Source organism: Euleptes europaea, chromosome 3 (genome assembly GCF_029931775.1).
Source record: "Euleptes europaea isolate rEulEur1 chromosome 3, rEulEur1.hap1, whole genome shotgun sequence".
NCBI lineage: Eukaryota > Metazoa > Chordata > Lepidosauria > Squamata > Sphaerodactylidae > Euleptes > Euleptes europaea.
Window position 1 is genome coordinate 36,469,809 of NC_079314.1, and position 16,896 is coordinate 36,486,704.

The window sequence follows — 16,896 nt, forward strand, 5'->3', positions numbered from 1 at the left end:
GTTGAAGGTGGCAGGAAAAGAGGAAGACCCAACAACAGATTGATTGACTATAAAGGAAGCCACAGCCCTCAATTTTCAAGACCTATCACAGACTCATAGGGTTGGAAGGGACCACCAGGGTTATCTAGTCCAACCCCCTGCACAATGCAGGAAATTCACAACTACCTCCCCCCACAACCCCAGTGACCCCTACTCCATGCCCAGAAGATGGCCAAGATGTCCTCCCTCTCATCATCTGCTTAAGGATGTTTTGGAGAACATTGATTCACAGGGTCGCCTTGAGTCAGAAGTGACTTAACACACACACACACAACACCAACTGCCTCCTCTCCAAGATGCTCTGAAGGCCAACACTGCAATCTAGCTTCAAGACATGAATTGGCAAAAAAAGGCCATCTAAAGGATAGGAAATTGGGATGTATAATGGCCAAAGTTCTTTAATCACATTTGATTGGTTGGTTGCCATTTAGCTCTATGAACATTTATTTAGATACTTATATTCCGCTTTTCTCCTGGAAGAGGACCCAAAGTGGCTTACAGCATGACCCTTCCCTCCTCCATTTTTATCCTCACAACAACAACCCTGTGAGGTTTAGGCTGAGAGAGAGTAACTATCCCAAGGTTGCCCAGTGAGCTTCCCTTGCAGAGTGAAGATCTGAGCCCAGGTTGCCTTGATCCTAGTTGGACACTCTGACCACTACACCACACTGTCTTCAGTGCCCCAGCTGCGGAATGCAGCGTTTTTAAGCAATCGAAATAAACAAAATAGAAGATGCCTAATACTAATTCTGCTAATCCTAAGGGATACCTGAAGCACAGCATTGAAGGTAGGTCCCCAGAGGTGAGATGCCAGCTTCACCCAAGTAGCTGAGAACAGATTTGGAAATGAGGAACTTCGGACTGCGATTTGCATCCTTAGCCACAACATGTGAGGGACACGGCTTCAGGACTGGTTTGCAAATGCAGGATAATGAAGTGGCAGAGAGTACTGTACAGCTTCGAACAACAAGTGAAGAGTAACATTTTGGAGTGCTCTCCTATGTCCAAAAATCCCTGCTAACAGAAAATCAGCACAAAAGAGAGGAGGTGGTAGACCTTTCTCTTTCTTGTGAGCTTTCTGCTTGCAAGGAGGTTTTTTTAAAAAAACAAACAAACATGAGTGAACGTTCAGAGCCGGAAACCGTCTCCCAACATTTGAAGACGTGTTGCCTGCTGTACCACCTCATTCCCCTGCGTGAGCCAACTAATTTGCAGTTGCATGGTGAGGAGGGTTGCTTCTACGCAGACCTTTTTTCTCCACCTCTGCTTCCAAACTGGAGCATCCACAGGACACTGTCCTCCAGTCATCCACTTTGCAAGTTCTCTCCATCCTCGGTACGCTCTCACTCTCAAACTTGGTTGACTACGATTTCCGCCCCCCCCCCCCCAACAAAATGCAGTCTCTGTGCACTAGCATGCTGTCTGGATGAGCCCACATGGGCACCATTTCCTTCTTTCAACCCTGGTGGCTGCCATTTTTTCCGCCATGCCACCAGCAGGCTTTGGGAGGATTAAAAAAAAAAAAAAGTAATTGCTATAGCACTATAATGATAGACCACTGACTGCTTCTTTTTAACGCCCTCAAAAAGCCTTCTGGTGGTACAGTGGAGGAAAAATTCAGGAGAAACAGTGGCTGATAGAATAAATTGTGCAGAAAACTCTCAAGTAGATGCTCTGTTGCCAATGCAAATGCCTTTGCGTTTGCAGCAGTTAAATGTGGAATGGAGAATCTGGATCATGCAGATGCAGCGAGGAGAGGCTGGTGATCCAGCAAACGATATACTGGACTAGCAAAGCCTTCCCCTACATAAAACAACTGCCCTACTTAAAGCCTGCAGGGTAGTCTTGTTAGTCTAAAGCCCTGCCTCCAAACCACGTAATACCATTTGTTAAGACCAACCCCAAATGACACAAAACTGTGAGCGCATGCTGGAGAAACTCACATGTCTGCGCATGCTACCGTGCGTCCTTATGGCTGGTCTTCCCAAAAGGTATTCCAAGGTTTTTGGTTTTGGGATTTCCCTGCGTAAATAACTCTAGGACTAAACAGAAGAAAGATGGATATGCTAAACATTCCTCTCTGGTGCTATATTTTCTCCCTCACTTTGGTGTAGATTTTTAACTAGGGGAGCCTTCCAAAACTTGGACTCCCCGCCTGCAATCAGAAACGGTACCCTCTCCCACTTACAGTCTCTGCCACCTTATTCCACCGGCTTCAGACCCCTTCCTGTCTCTCGAGGGATACCTGCACCCTCAGCATCTCCCCCTTTTTCCTGCTCTTTCCCATGTCACTTCGCATATGTTCAATTTCCTCCCCGCAGCTGGGGCACTGAAAGCTTTCCACTGCTGGCCCTCGCCGGCATGGCATGACCTCCTTCCTTCCCTCCCGCTCAGCTCCGGGATGGCTCTGCTCCCAGAGAACCACTGCAGGAAGTGACCTCAGCTCTCTGGCAGGCCCTGCCGTGTCGCACCTAAGAGAGCCATCTGCGCTGTTCAGGATCTCCCCCCTCCGCCTCCTGCTCCCTCCTCGATTTGCATGGGATTGTCGACCCTTCTGCCCTAGACATTGGCTTGGGTTCTTCGAGCTCCCTTTTGTTTCTCTTTCTGGCGTCACTGCCTTTTGCCCCAAACTTCCTGATGCTGTCCAGCAAGGGTAAAGGAGGAAAGGATCTGATGTCTGCCACAGACCTGGCTTTCCTCTTGGCTTTCCCTCCATCGCCATCTCCCCTCCCCCCCCCCCCCCCGCAAACACGCACAGCCGTTCCTGTGAGAACACTGCGCCCCTCCCTCTCTCCCCCCTTCCCTGTACTGCTGTTTTCAGGCAACTCTGGGCCAGATGTGGAGTCAAAAGGGTCAGGAAAGCAGCACAGAACAGTCAGGACCCACAGACCCCTGAGGGGCAGGAAGGAGGCTGTGGGTGGAACACAACCCTCTTGGGAGCTTTCTCAAATGGGCGAAAGATGAGAAGAGGGAAATATTGGCTCATTTGGGAACTCCGGGGCAGGGCTGTTTGTACCCCACAACCGAACTATGCAAGGGGGGGGGGGAAACTCACATTTAATACTGAGTGTGCTTGGAATCCGCATTTGCTTCCTCAAAACAAACACATTTTGAGCCTTTAAGGTGTGTGGCCATTATGACATCACTGCTCTTCTCCAGGCTGGATGAAGCCCTGATTCTCAGTTATATGGTCTCATGGAGCATGACTTCTTAGAGAAGCCCATTCATGCAACAGCTCAAATAATCATAGAATCATGGAGTTGGAAGGGACCACCAGGGTCATCTAGTTCAACCCCCTGCACAATGCAGGAACTCACAACTACCTCCCCCCCACAAACCCCCAGTGACCCCTACTCCATGCCCAGAAGACGGCCAAGATGCCCTCCCTCTCATCATCTGCTTAAGGACATAGAATCAGCATTGCTGACAGATGGCCATCTGACTTCTTCTTAAAAACCTCCAGAGGAGAGCTTACCACCTCCCAAGGAAGCCTGTTCCACTGAGGAACCACTCTAACTGTTAGAAAATTCTTCCTAATGACGGAAACTTTTTTGATTTAATTTCAACCTGTTGGTTCTGGTCCGACCTTCTGGGGCAACAGAAAACAACTTGGCACTATCCTCTATATGACAGCCCTTAAAGTACTTGAAGATGGTTATCATATCCCCACTCAGTCTTCTCCTCTTCAGCCTAAACATACCCAGCTCCTTCAACCTTTCCTCATAGGTCTTGGTCTCCAGACCCCTCACCATCTTTGTTGCCCTCCTCTGGATATGGTCCAGCTTGTCTACATCTTTCTTAAATTGCGCTGCCGAAAACTGAACACAGTATTCTAGGTGAGGTCTAACCAGACCCTCCCCTCCTGCCCCCTGCTCGGGCTTACCTGGGCCGCATGTGCTTGCAGTGCAAGGTCACTTTGAAGTTTCTGTCCCCGAGGTCCACTTCGTTGTTGGGCTGCCGCAGGCCTGCGCTCTGGGTGCGCTGGATCCATTCAGCCGGTGGGTTGCCCCCATTTTCCAGTCCAACAGGCTGGCAGGCGATGGAGCTCCCATCTGTTCAATGGAAGCACACAGACCCAGGAAGGTGAAACATAGACAGACCAGGCAGACAGGAGGTAGGGAAGAGAGGGAGGATCTTGGCAGAGCCAGTGTGTTATAATGGTTAGACCAGGGGTGTCACACTCATTTGTTACTAGGGCAGAATATGACATCAATGTCAGTTGGTCGGGCCGGGCCATGTGTACCATAAAATTTAATGCCAGGTACTGGAGATTCAGATTTAAGAAGAAGAGTTGGTTTTTATATGCTGACTTTCTCTACCACTTAAGGGAGACTCAAACCGGCTTACCATCACCTTACCTTCCCCTCCCCACAACAGACACCCTGTGAGGTAGGTGGGGCTGAGAGAGCTCTAACAGAGCTGTAACTTGCCCAAGGTCACCCAGCTGGCTTCATGTGTAGGAGTGGGGAAACAAATCCAGTTCGCCAGATTAGTGTCCACCGCTGGTGTGGAGGAGTGGGGAATCAAACCCGGTTCTCCAGATTAGAGTCCACCGCTCCAAACCACTGCTCTAAACCACTACACCACGCTGGCTCCCAAAAGGGCAGAATATGACATAAATGTCACTTGGTAGGGCCAGTCCCATGAAATTTAATGCCAGGTACTGGAGATTCAAACTTTATAGAAGACACAGGCAAAGCCAATTAATGATATTATTTTTTAACTTAAAATACAAACATGCTTAAAACAATAACACTAACAGCTCAGATCGGGATGGCGGGGTGGCTGCCTGCGCTGGCTTGCGGGCCGGATAAGAGTTCTCAAGGGGCTGGATTTGGCCCCTGGGCTTTATGTTTGACACCCCTGGATTAGACTGTTGGATTAGGATCTGGGAGGCACAGGTTCAAATCCCCACTATGCCTTGGAATCTTGCTGGGTGATCTTGGGCCACTCAAACACTGACAGCCTAACCTACCTCACAGGATTGTTGTGAGGATAAAATGGAGAAGGGGAGATGATGAAAGTCCTATGGGATCTCCACTGGGGAGAAAAGTGGGTAGGAGTGAGATAAACAAAAAAGTAAAAAAAAAAAATGGACTACTGCTAATAAAAAAGAAGTTGAGGTAAGTGGACTTCCAAAGGGCCTGGCTGGGCTTTGCTGCCTGAGTGGGGGCAGGACAGCTCCCTAGGGAGCAGACCACCAGTATCTTCTCTTTCCTAAACCATTTTTCACCCTTGGACCCTGCAGTTTTTTAGTGTACTGCTGCCATACAACGGAAGGGGAGAGAGAAGCATTTGTGGTACTCCCGTTACAGAGTTCTTCAGAATATACCAAGACAAGTATGGAGAGCAACTCATGAATTCACCTTTGCCTAGGTACAAAACTGGCTCTTCTTCTTGGCAGGGATGCAGGTAAAAGGTAAGGATCCTGCCTCCTTGACCCCAGATCAAGGGTCGAGAGCTACTGTGCAAGAAAACTGCCTGAGCAGCTTTTCGCAACCAACAAGGTGGGGGGAAGCTTGGCTTTGGACTAGACATATGTGCACAGAGGTGGTTGGCTCCTGGAGAACGGAACTCCACCATGCCCCAGAGGAATTACACCGGGGAGGTCAAATGTCTGCACAGCTCTGATAAACAGACAAAAATGTCCGTGCCTCCTTCTGTATACCAGTTCTGGCTGTAAATCATTGGATCTCCAGCCTGGGCTCTCTCTGACCTTTCCTTCCTCATCTTCCTCCGCTCCCTTCCCCTCCCCCCTCTCTTCTTTTTGGCCTTCTCATCATAGCCCTACAGGGGGATCAGACAAACTCTGTTAGCTGTAGTCCTCCTGCTGTCTCAATCAGTCCTCGTGCATGTGCATTGGCATGCACTGATGTCTACTTGGTGTGCAAGTTATCTGTGTTCTGCTGGCTGAGTGTGAGGTGCCTGGACGTCTTTACTTGCGTGCCCGGAAGTGGCAGTTTTGTTGGTGTGCATTTGTATACCGAGCTATCAACAGAGCATAAGGCTCCTCAGCTTCACGCCCACCCTGCAAGGTAGACTGGAAACAGAAAACTGGCAGCCTAGAAGCCAAAACCAATCTGCTGCAAATTGGGCCGCTAGAGACCCTGCCAAGTTTTAAGTTTAAGGCCCAGTAAAAAAAAATTAAAAATTAAAAATTGGCCGACAGTTTGTACTCATTGAAGGACATTAAATTGTTCAAGCTGGAAGAGTTAGAGCTGAACAGTCTCTCTTTGGGTTCAGCATACACAGGACCAGCCACGTCTAAGCCTACACAGCCAGGGTGGCGTAGTGGTTCAAGTGTCAGGCTAGCATCCAGCCGACACAGGTATGAATCCCCCAACTCTGCTGTGGAAGCTTGCTGGGTGACCTTGGACCAGTTACGCCATCTCAGCCTGATCTGCCTCACAGGGTTGTTGTGTTAAAATGAAAGAGAATAAAATGATGTTTTAAGCTGCTCTAAACTTCTGGAGATAAAAAGTGGGGTAAAGGTATCCAAACACATGAATGACCTTGTCATTTGCAGTACTGACTTTATTCACTGGAGCTGGAGTAAAACAGTGAATAAGGATCAAACTATCCATGACGTGGGAAATCCTTGATCAGACCTTTCATCTATTTAAATGTTAACAAGGAACTGGGGGTTTGATATTTGCTTTGAAGCACCGTTTTCTGGACAGAACTATCCCCTCCCAGTTACCACTGGGTCATGCGGTGAAAAAAAGTCAGGCAAACTGGGTATTTTTTCCCTATCCAGTCTAATGACCCTTGGGGGAAAGGGGAGATTTACAGGGAAACATTACAGAAGAAATAAGATAAATGCTCCTTCCTCTGCATTGTGACCCAATCCAAACCTTTCTCTCTTTCCCGGTAACTGATGGTTTTAAAAACAACAACAACAAAAAACCAGGAGATGTGACTGTGCACTGACCACGTCTTGAGTTGTTTGACCACGATAGACACAATAAGAAACCAAGGAGCTCCCTGCCATGAACTCAGAAACATCTTTTAAAAAGACTAGTCCCAAATCCTCACCACCCCCACCCCGTGAAACAGTAGGATAATTCCGGGCCTGGCCTACCTTGCAGGAAAAACTGTCTTGCTCCTAGAACAAAAACTTATGGAATTTTAATGGAATTTTAAAGGCTATCAAAAGCTAACTGGGGAATGAGCTTTTCCTACGGTTGACAGCATCAAAACTACAACCTCTTAGAGCAATTGAAAGGAGGACAAAGATATCCTATTTAGGTTCCAGGATATCACCATAAGGCAAGCAACAAGAACCAGCTTTCCACAGTGGTTGGAGAGTCAGACTAAGGCCTGGGAGACCCAGGTTTGATTCCACATGAACACATGAAGCTGCCTTATATTGAATCAGACACTTGGTCCATCAAAGTCAGTAATATCTACTCTGACCGGCAGCGGCTTTCCAGGGTCTCAGGCAAAGGCCTTTCACACCAGCTATTTGCCTTTAACTCGAGATACCGGGGATTGAACTTGGGACCTTCTGCATGCCAAGCAGATACTCTGTCATGGAAGCCTGCCAGGTGTCCTTGGGCCAGTAATTCTCCCGCCTCATAGGGTTGTTCTGAGGATTGTGCAGGGGGTTGCACTAGATGACTCTGGTGGTCCCTTCCAACTCTATGATTCTATAACGAGGAGGGGAGAATGCTGTAAGCCACTCTGGGTCCTCCTTTGAGAAGAAAAGTGGAGTGTAGAGCCAGTGTAGTCTACTTGTTAGAGTGGTGACTAGGGTCTGGGAGACCCAAGTTTGAATCCCCATTCTGCCACAGAAATTTGCTGGAGGACCTTGAGCTAGTCACACACATTTAGCCCAACCTATTAAGCTGTTAGGACAGACGGGGAGAATGCTGTAAGCTGTTTGGGTCCCCGTTGGAGAGAAAGACAGGGTATAAATGAAGTAAATACATATATAAACAAATAAGTAAACCTTGTTGAAGTAGGTGAGGGGCTTGTCAGTGCCCTGCGGGGAGGCCTTCTGGGAACCCCCTGTGATTCCAAGATGGAAGGAGAGATGGAGATAGCCGTACAATCCATTGATCATGATGCATACTTAATTTTCAGTCACAAGAGACGGGGCTGATCTTGGCGAAATTCTCTCACCCCCCTTTGAAATCTGCACCCGTCAAGGACGCTCTACAGAAACTTTTCCCTAACCTATAATAAGCTGTGGTTGTGGAGTCCCTTTTACACTTGACACTAGTTTTCCTATTTAATCCAGGAAGGAAGCCTAGCCTGGAATTTTAGCACATCTTGGTCATGTGGGGAGCAGCAGGGGTGGCAAACCAAAGCTTATTTAAAGGGGGGGGGAGGAACACAGAGGAATGCGCAGAGAGAGGGGGGATGGGGGAGGGAGGGAAAAGAGAGCACCTCCTATTTAAAAAAAGAATAAAAATACAACATAAACTCAGATACTCTTTTTTTTTTTAGAGAACCAGGAAGAAAGCACCACGTATCTCCTTGTTCTCTGTCATTTGGTCAAAACTGACAGTCTGGTTGCAAGAAGTTACAGGTTTTAGGTCACGAAGCCTTCACTTTGTGATCTGAGACTCCAAATTCTACGTCTCGGAGCTAAAAACAGGCTGTGAGTCTCAAGACAGCAGACAGCTTTCCAACATACACAAGAAACAGAGCCCCCCCCTCTCATTTCTATTTGCTGTCACAGATTTTTTAAATTATTTAAACAAAAATAAATATATTGCCTTTCCTTCAAATATAAGTTTATTAACTATATTTTCTCAGTAGATTTTACTTTTCTTCCAAGGAGCTCAGGAGACATCGTTCTCTCCTCTCATCTATTTATTTCGTCACAACCACCCTTTGAGCTAGGTTAACCTGTGAGAGTGGACCAAGGTCACTCAGTAAGGTTCCCTGCAAATGGGGATTTGAACTCCGGTCTCCCAAATCCTAGCCCTATACTCTAACCACTACACTACACTGGATGTCAAGCCTCCAAGCAGCTCACAAACAATATTTAAAACAACCCAGCTAGTATCAAGGAATAGAAATGAAACAGAAAAACCTAAGGGTGCTGCAGGATCAGACCAGTGGCCCATCTAGTCCAGTATCCTGTTTCCAACAGTGGCCAACCAGATTTCGCCAGAAGACCTATTAGCAGGGCATGGAGATCTGTACTTGCTGCTGTTCTCCCTAGCAATTAGCATCCAAAAGTAGGTTGCCTGTGAACATGGAAGTTCCACTTCGCCATCATGGCCACTGAGAGACCTGTCTGTCATGAATTTGCTGAATGTCCTTGTAAGAACTACCTTGAAATGCTATCAGCTGAACAACAACAGAAGGACCAGAGACTGCTGGACAAGAATGTTTTCATACTAAAAATGAGAATGAGGAGGGGGAGGAGAAGGAGGAGGCGGATGAGAAGGAGGAGGAGGTAGTCAAGGGATTCCTGTTTTGGCCGGGCAATCCAGAAGGATATCTATGGTCTCAAAGGCCATTGAAAGATTGGAGAGAACAACATCATTCTGCTCATCTGTCTCTTGGTATTAGGGGAGGGGCCATGGCTCAGTGGTAGAGCATCTGCTTGGCATGCAGAAGGTCCCAGGTTCAATCCCCGGCATCTCCAGTTAAAGGGACTAGGCAGGTAGGTGATGTGAAAGACCCCTGCCTGAGACCTTGGAGAGCCGCTGCCAGTCTGAGCAGACAATACTGACTTTGATGGACCAAGGGTCTGATTCAGTATAAGGCAGCTTCATGTGTTCATGTGATATAGATTCCCCACTAGAGTAATCCAACCAGCTCTAGTTTCAAAACTATACTCAGAGCTAGATGGAAGAAGTGCCAGATAGACAGGAGGATTTTTTAAGCAGCCGCCTCTCACTTTTAATGAAGCAGTGAAAGAAACATTTGCTACCTTCCGGAATCAACTGGTCGCCCACTCTATTGAGAGGTTATTAATTCATGATGGGTGCCTCACCTACTCCCAGGTCCACAACCTCAGGCCACATGGCCCAGAACTCATCTGGGGGGGGGGAGTGACTAAAAGGAACTCAGGATGGCTTCTGTTTGCACTGCTGATAACGTGGCATTCAAACTGGAAAGGATGCAAGCAATTTTATCCTCAAAAATGCTTTGCAAATAGGTCATGCAGGGCCTCCGGGAGTTCCAGTAAGTCATCTTGGAGAGACAGCTAAAGAAAGCTCCTGAACACCTAGAATAGCTCTCCAGGGTTGCCAGCTCCAGGCTGGGAAATTCCTGGAGTTTTGGAGGCAGAATCTGGGGAGGGCAGTGTTTGGGGAGGGACTTCAGTGGGGTATAATGCTATAGAGGTCATCCTCCAAAGCAGCTGTTTTCTCTACGGGAACTGATCTCTGCATCTTGAGATCAGTTATAATTCCTGGAGATCTCCAGTCTCTACCTGGAGGCTGGCAACCCTCGCTCTGACGGATGGCACAGTTGTGCAGACAAAATGGTGGAGAACTGTTCAGTAACATCACTGCCATGGGGTAGGCCCTGAAATGTGCGGTTGCCCACCTTCAGGGCCCTGTTTGTTGGCCCTCCAGAATAACTGATGTGAAACAAGATGCTGGATTAAATGGACTGCTGCTCTTATCCAGAGGGCACCTCCTATTTTCTTATGCACACCTATGCTCTAAGTCCCTAATATTTCAGCCCTCCCAGCTCCCCAGGTAAACCACAGAGCTGAAAGGGCTCTAACCAGAAGCACAGGACCCCTGTTGAATTCCAGATTGACGGGAGCACCCTGGCCATCTTCATGGGACACTCTCCAAGGGCAATTGGGAAACCATTAGGATCCATCAACCATCCCCTTTCCAGAGGAGGAAGTGGTTTGTCAAAGCAGCCACCATGCTTTGGAGAGGCAGATAACCTTGCAAACTATGTGGCTTTCTCAGCCAATCCGTGCCAACCCATCTATAGCAAGATGAATTCCCACAGGATAAAGTGGCATCAGTGGCACCCTAAAAGCAAACTAAACAGGAGGGGCCATGGCTCAGTGGTAGTGCATCTGTTTAGCATGCAGAAGGTCCCAGGTTCAATCCCCGGAATCTCCAGTTAAAGGGACTAGGCGAGTAGGTTATGTGAAAGACCTCTACCTGAGACCCTGGAGAGCCACTGCCGGTCTGAGTAGCCAATACTGACTTTGATGGACCCAGGGTCTGATACAGTAGAAGGCAGCTTCAGGGGTTCATGTGTACTCCAGCCATAAACTTTTATGAGTTGCAGCTCACTTCATCAGAAGCATTGGAGTACATACCCATACACATGCATTTCTACTTAAAGTTACAAGCAACAGAAAGGCGGGTATAGGATAGGAAAGTGAGGCCCATTAGAAACAATAACAAATATATGCATCTGAGGGAGTGATCTTTGACCCACAAAAGCTTGTTTGGGATTCTGTTAAAAGATTTTGTTAATCTGTAATAGTACCACTGGTCTACAATAGTCTACCATGGCTCCTCCTTTGAAATTATCATCCATTACTATTTTCAAAAGTCATTCCCTTCCTAAGTCTGGTTCAGAAGATCTTCAGAAGATCTTTCCTCTCAAGTCAGCTGTCTAACTTTTAGATCTCTTATTTTGGAAACCAATCATGCAGAAGTTTGTGAAGCCAGCTGGTGGGATATGAAATGTCTTAGACAAATAAGAAACCAAGATAAGAGGCAGGTGATGGTACAAATATTCCTCAAGACCCCCAACTAAGAGGTATCTCTGACAAAAAGAAGCAACTGCACGACCTGTCAGCAAATGAAGCAAGATCCCCCCCCCCCCATTAAAATGGCCATTTTCTTCAAATTGTGCTAGACAAGCCTCAGCGTCGACAGTTTTGATTTAGGATTTTTCATATACAGAAAAATACACCATGGATCATGACAAACATTTAGTGTACATTCTAAAAAGCACATTAACTAAGACAGAGCACTATTTTCACGCTACCCTTGAGGGTGGTATGCTGAGTCTTTTAGCACAATAGGCTTCTAACCACCCACTGATATCTGGAGGAGAGAGTGGTCCCCCACCCAGGAATGTAGAAACAGGTCACCCCTAAGACTGACCACACCAGTCCCCATTTTACAGATGGGCAACTCAAGGTGACACATTGCAATTCTGGCCACATTTAGAGCGGCTGCATTTTGGGGCATTTGGCATGCTGCAGAAATACAGCTCCTTTCCCAGTCCCACAACTGAAGAGAACAACTGAGGATCTTGAACACAGCCAATGTGGTCAACATAGCAGCTCCCACTGTGTTCGGTAATCAGGGAGGAGGGATCATGGACGGAGCGGCACCCTACTTTTTCCAGACAAGTCCTGTGTTTCCCACTGTGCTGTGCAGTGCCAAACCAGAATAGTGAACAGCTACTATACAGACATGAGCTCTAACAAGCCAAGGCCACCCACCAAGTCCTGGCTGAAGGAAGATCGGATCCCACACCTCCCAGGTTCGAAATCCAGCACTGACTTTGATACAAATCTTAGGACATAATCCAGCTGGCCATTAAGCACCCTTTCGTTGGTCAAATATCAGTGGGAAACTTAAACATATTGATTAAATATCAGACATTGTAAAAGGTCTCTCTTTGGCTATTTTACGCTCTTCCTGTTTGGTTTTGGACGAGTGGTATGAAAAGGGGGGGGAATCACAGCCGTTTCAGGTATTTTGCTACCAGCTGAACTGGATGTTTATACTACGGGCACTTTTGGAAGATTTTGTCAGGAGATGAGAAAGAGAAACGGGCTTGCAATTGCCAACAATAGCAGCTACAGAAAGAGGCGCTGAATTCTGCAGACAGAAATTAGCACTGGCTCTTGAGCCACGCCAGTCGCCGAAGGTGTGGATAATTGCCGGTAGGGTCAAGCGTGCGCATTGGACTTAAAGATGCTCAAATACAACTTGGCACAATTTGATAACTTGATACAGACTGCTGGAGATTGACCCAAATGTATTACAAAATGGAAACCATTAGCACTCCATGTATGATAACAATCGGGGGGGGGGTTATAAAGCCCCCCCCCCCATATTTATCCAATGGCTCCTTTTTATCTCCTTTGAGAGGGAAATACATCTTCAAATAACAGATCCTGGAGAAAATCATCAGCATTATACTCCATTGATTAATACACAAAAAGCATCTCGCCAGCCACTGTGAGAAGCAGAGTACCTTTCTAGCTGGATCTTGGGCTGGTTTAGGAAGAAGAGGGTTTTTTTATATGCTGACTTTCTCTACGTTTTAAGGAGAATCAAATCGGCTTACAATCTCCTTCCCTTCCTCTCCCCTCAGCAGACACCTTGTGAGCCTGTCTTGGACTGCATGGTTACTGATGCCCTTAATTTGCAAGCTAGCATGGATGGGTCTTCTCTTGAATCTTGTGTGCATTCTATCACATGTTTATCCTACCCTTTCTCCAAGGAGCTCAGGGAGATAGTCAAGGTTCTCCCCATTCCATTTTTACCTTCACAACAAACCTGTGGAGGCAGGTTAGGCTGAGAGAGAGTGACCAGCCATAGATCACCCAGTGAGTATCATGGTGGAACGGGGGTGGGGGGAAGAGATTTGAACACATAGCGCTACCTCATACCTGAGTCAGACCTCTGGCCCATCCAGGTCAGCACTGCCTACTCTGACTGGCAGCAGCTCTTCAAGGTCTCATCATCACCCACTACCTGATCTCAATTAGAGACCCCAGGGATTGGACCAGGGACCTTCTGCCTGCAAAGAAGAAGCTCTGCCTCCCAGGCCACCCTAGTGCTAGCCCACCACTCTCTCTCATTTGTCCTACCACCTACAATTTGCTGTTTACACATTCTGGATTCTGTGAGTCTCTACTTGTGCTAGCATCCCTCCCCCATACATACTGCTGAACTAAGCCTGAGGAGACCCAGGGTCAAACCCCAGCTCAGCCATATATTTAGGGTTACCAGGTCCCTCTTGGCCACCAGTGGGAGGTTTCTGGGGCGGAGCCTGAGGAGGGCAGGGTTTGGGGAGGGGAGGGACTTCAATGCCATAGATAGGGTTGCTAGGTGCCCGGTGGTGGCGGGTAAAATCCCGCCAATCCACCGGGTTGTCAGCTGGCCAGCTGAGGGCCGGGCTCCGCACGTGTCACTTCCGGGTTTACCCGAAAGCGATGCGGACGCTCTGGCAACCTCATCTGAAACTCTATGGAAACCATAGAGTTTCGGCCAGGATTGTTAGAACGTCCGCGTCGCTTCCGGGTAGACCCGGAAGTGACGTACGTGTGCTGTGCACGGTGTGTGCATGTGCTGTGCCAGCACATCCGCTGCGGCCCCGCAAAGCTCCCACCGGTGGAGCTGCGGGTCCTGGCAAGCCTAGCGCTAGAGTCCAGTTGCCAAAGCGGCCATTTTCTCCAGGTGAACTGATCTCTATCGGCTGGAGATCAGTTGTAATAGCAGACGATCTCCAGTTACTACCTGGAGGTTGGCAACCCTACATGGTATCATAGGGTGACCTTGGGCCAATCATTTTCTCTCTCTGTCTAACCTACCTAACAGGATTGTTCTGAGGATAAAATAGTGAACAGGCGAAAACCAACAGTTTATTTATTTATACTCTGCCTTACTCCCCAATGGGGATCCAAAGTCTGCCTGCCTGCCTCCCTCTCCCCGTGGTCTCCAAGAGGGCAGGAAAGGCCAAGCATGCCACTTCCCCTTAGCGTGAGCGTGGAGTTGCTGGTGCAGGGTGTAGAGTTACACCAAAGAACAATGTGGAACAAGGAAACAGGCCCTCAAAAGACCCGTCTGGTCTTGGCTGTGTCTGCTAATGTGCCTGGAGCTGGAAGCTGCTGGAAGACAGACAGACAGAGGCAGGCAAGCAACTCACAGAAGGCTTTTCATTACAGCCTCTAGGTCCCAACCTCCCTCTTCTCCCCCCCACAATCCCCTTCCCAACTTCCCTTTTAATTCAAGTGAAACGTGAAAAGACTGGGGGGGGGGGGAACCCTTTTACTCCCAAAAGCCTTCCTTTCTATGGCAAGAAGTACAGCAAGGAAAGTAGAAAACGTTCACAGGGCCTCAACTGGGTATATCACACTTGTGTGTGTAAAGTGCCGTCAAGTCGCAGCCGACTTATGGCGACCCCTTTTTGGGGTTTTCATGGCAAGAGACTAACAGAGGTAGTTTGCCAGTGCCTTCCTCTGCACAGCAACCCTGGTAATTCCTTGGTGGTCTCCCATCCAATTACTAACCAGGGCTGACCCTGTTTAGCTTCTGAGATCTGATAAGATCAGGCTAACCTGGGCCATCCAGGTCAGGGCCTATCACACTTAGAGTACCATAAATAAATACACATAGGTGTGCATGCCTAGATGCAAAGCTACATGCATGTACTCACAATAGCTCCAATGACACAGACATGCATCCAGATTGGCACGCATAGGTTCAGAGGTAGACACACAGGTTCACAGCAACAAAGCCAAATGTACATATCCCAAACTGAGAGAACACATAGAGGAGGATTCCCATGGAAAATTCACACCCCAACTACATTCACAATTTCTCACTCACTCACTCACCTACAGCAGCAAACAAAGACCTGAAACACCTTCTGTGAACACCTGCACAGAAGCATACAAAGCCACATGCACACACAGAGGTCATCCAATTACAGGCAGCCACGGTCCTGTGCCTCTCATTCGCGGTTTCAGCCTGGATTCTCAACCTTGCCCAGTTTAGATTCTGCGGCAGCAAGCCCGGGCCGGCTCTGGAACGTCCAACTCCAATCTTGCTGCTGCTGGATTCTAAAACCATATATGCTGAAAAAGACAGCCTCCCAACAGCTGGCAAGCGCTCCCCGGGGGAGGAGGAAGCCCCTCCTTCCTTCCCCCAGCAGCCCCCGAGGCAGCACAAGTTCTGCCACAGCGGGGACCGAAGGATGTAAGAAAGGATGTGGCCCCAGTACACAGGAAGAAATGCAGAGAGGAGGCAAGAGCTTCATTTGTCGGTGTTTTGGACCCGGAAGCTAGGTTCTAAGCACACACGCTCCGGCCACCCAGGTCCCTAATCAGCTTGCTCAGATACTCCAGTCATTCCCACTTCACATGGAGGTGGGGCCTGTGACCCTTTCACCGCAGGTAGGCCTCATGCCAAACCTTGGAGAACCCAGAGATAGGATTGCCAACTTCCAGGTACTAGCTGGAGATCTCCTGCTATTACAACTGATCTCCAGCCGATAGAGATTAGTTCACCTGAAGAAAATGGCTGCTTTGGTAATTGGACTCTATGGCATTGAAGCCCCTCCCCTCCCCAAACCCCGCCCTCCTCAGGCTCCATCCCAAAAACCTTCCACCGGTGGCGAAGAGGAACCAGGCAACCCTACCCAGAGATCATCCTTGCAATTTAATGAAGTGCAAAGAGTAGGGTTGCCAGGTCCCTCTTCACCACCGGCAGGAGGTTTTTGGGACAGAGCCTGAGAAGGGTGGGGTTTGATGAGGGGAGGGACTTCAGTGCCATAGAGTCCAATTGCCAAAGCGGCCATTTTCTCCAGGTGAACAGACCTCTGTCAGCTGGAGATCAGTTGTAATAGCAGGAGATCTCCAGCTAGTACTTGGAGGTTGGCAACCCTAGCAAAGAGCCAGCTGATATAACATGGCGCAGAGGTTAGTGTGTCAGATTGGGAAGACCTCCTGAGTTTGAATCCTTGGTCATCTATGAAGTTTACTGGATGACACTGGTCCAATCAATGTCACCAACACATCCCAAAAAGGGAGCCCCAGTCTCTTTCAAGTAAGGATGGTTTCAAAAGATTATGGAGGATATCGTTTACCAATGGAACCTCTGTGTTCAGAGGCAGTATATCTCAGAACACCAGTTACCAGGGAACAATAACAAAGGAGGATTTAGATTC

General features: G+C 48.2%; 1 protein-coding gene across 1 annotated transcript in view; it reads right to left on the bottom strand.

The window, feature by feature from the left end:
* The window catches only part of AHDC1 (AT-hook DNA binding motif containing 1), a 30,830-nt gene extending 26,744 nt beyond the window's left edge, over positions 1–4,086 (bottom strand). Inside the window, exon 1 of the mRNA XM_056846205.1 lies at positions 3,923–4,086. Within this exon, the coding sequence (XP_056702183.1) occupies positions 3,923–3,933 (11 nt within the window). The 5' untranslated portion in view covers positions 3,934–4,086. The remainder of the gene's footprint in view (positions 1–3,922) is intronic.
* Positions 4,087–16,896: the final 12,810 nt, after the last annotated feature.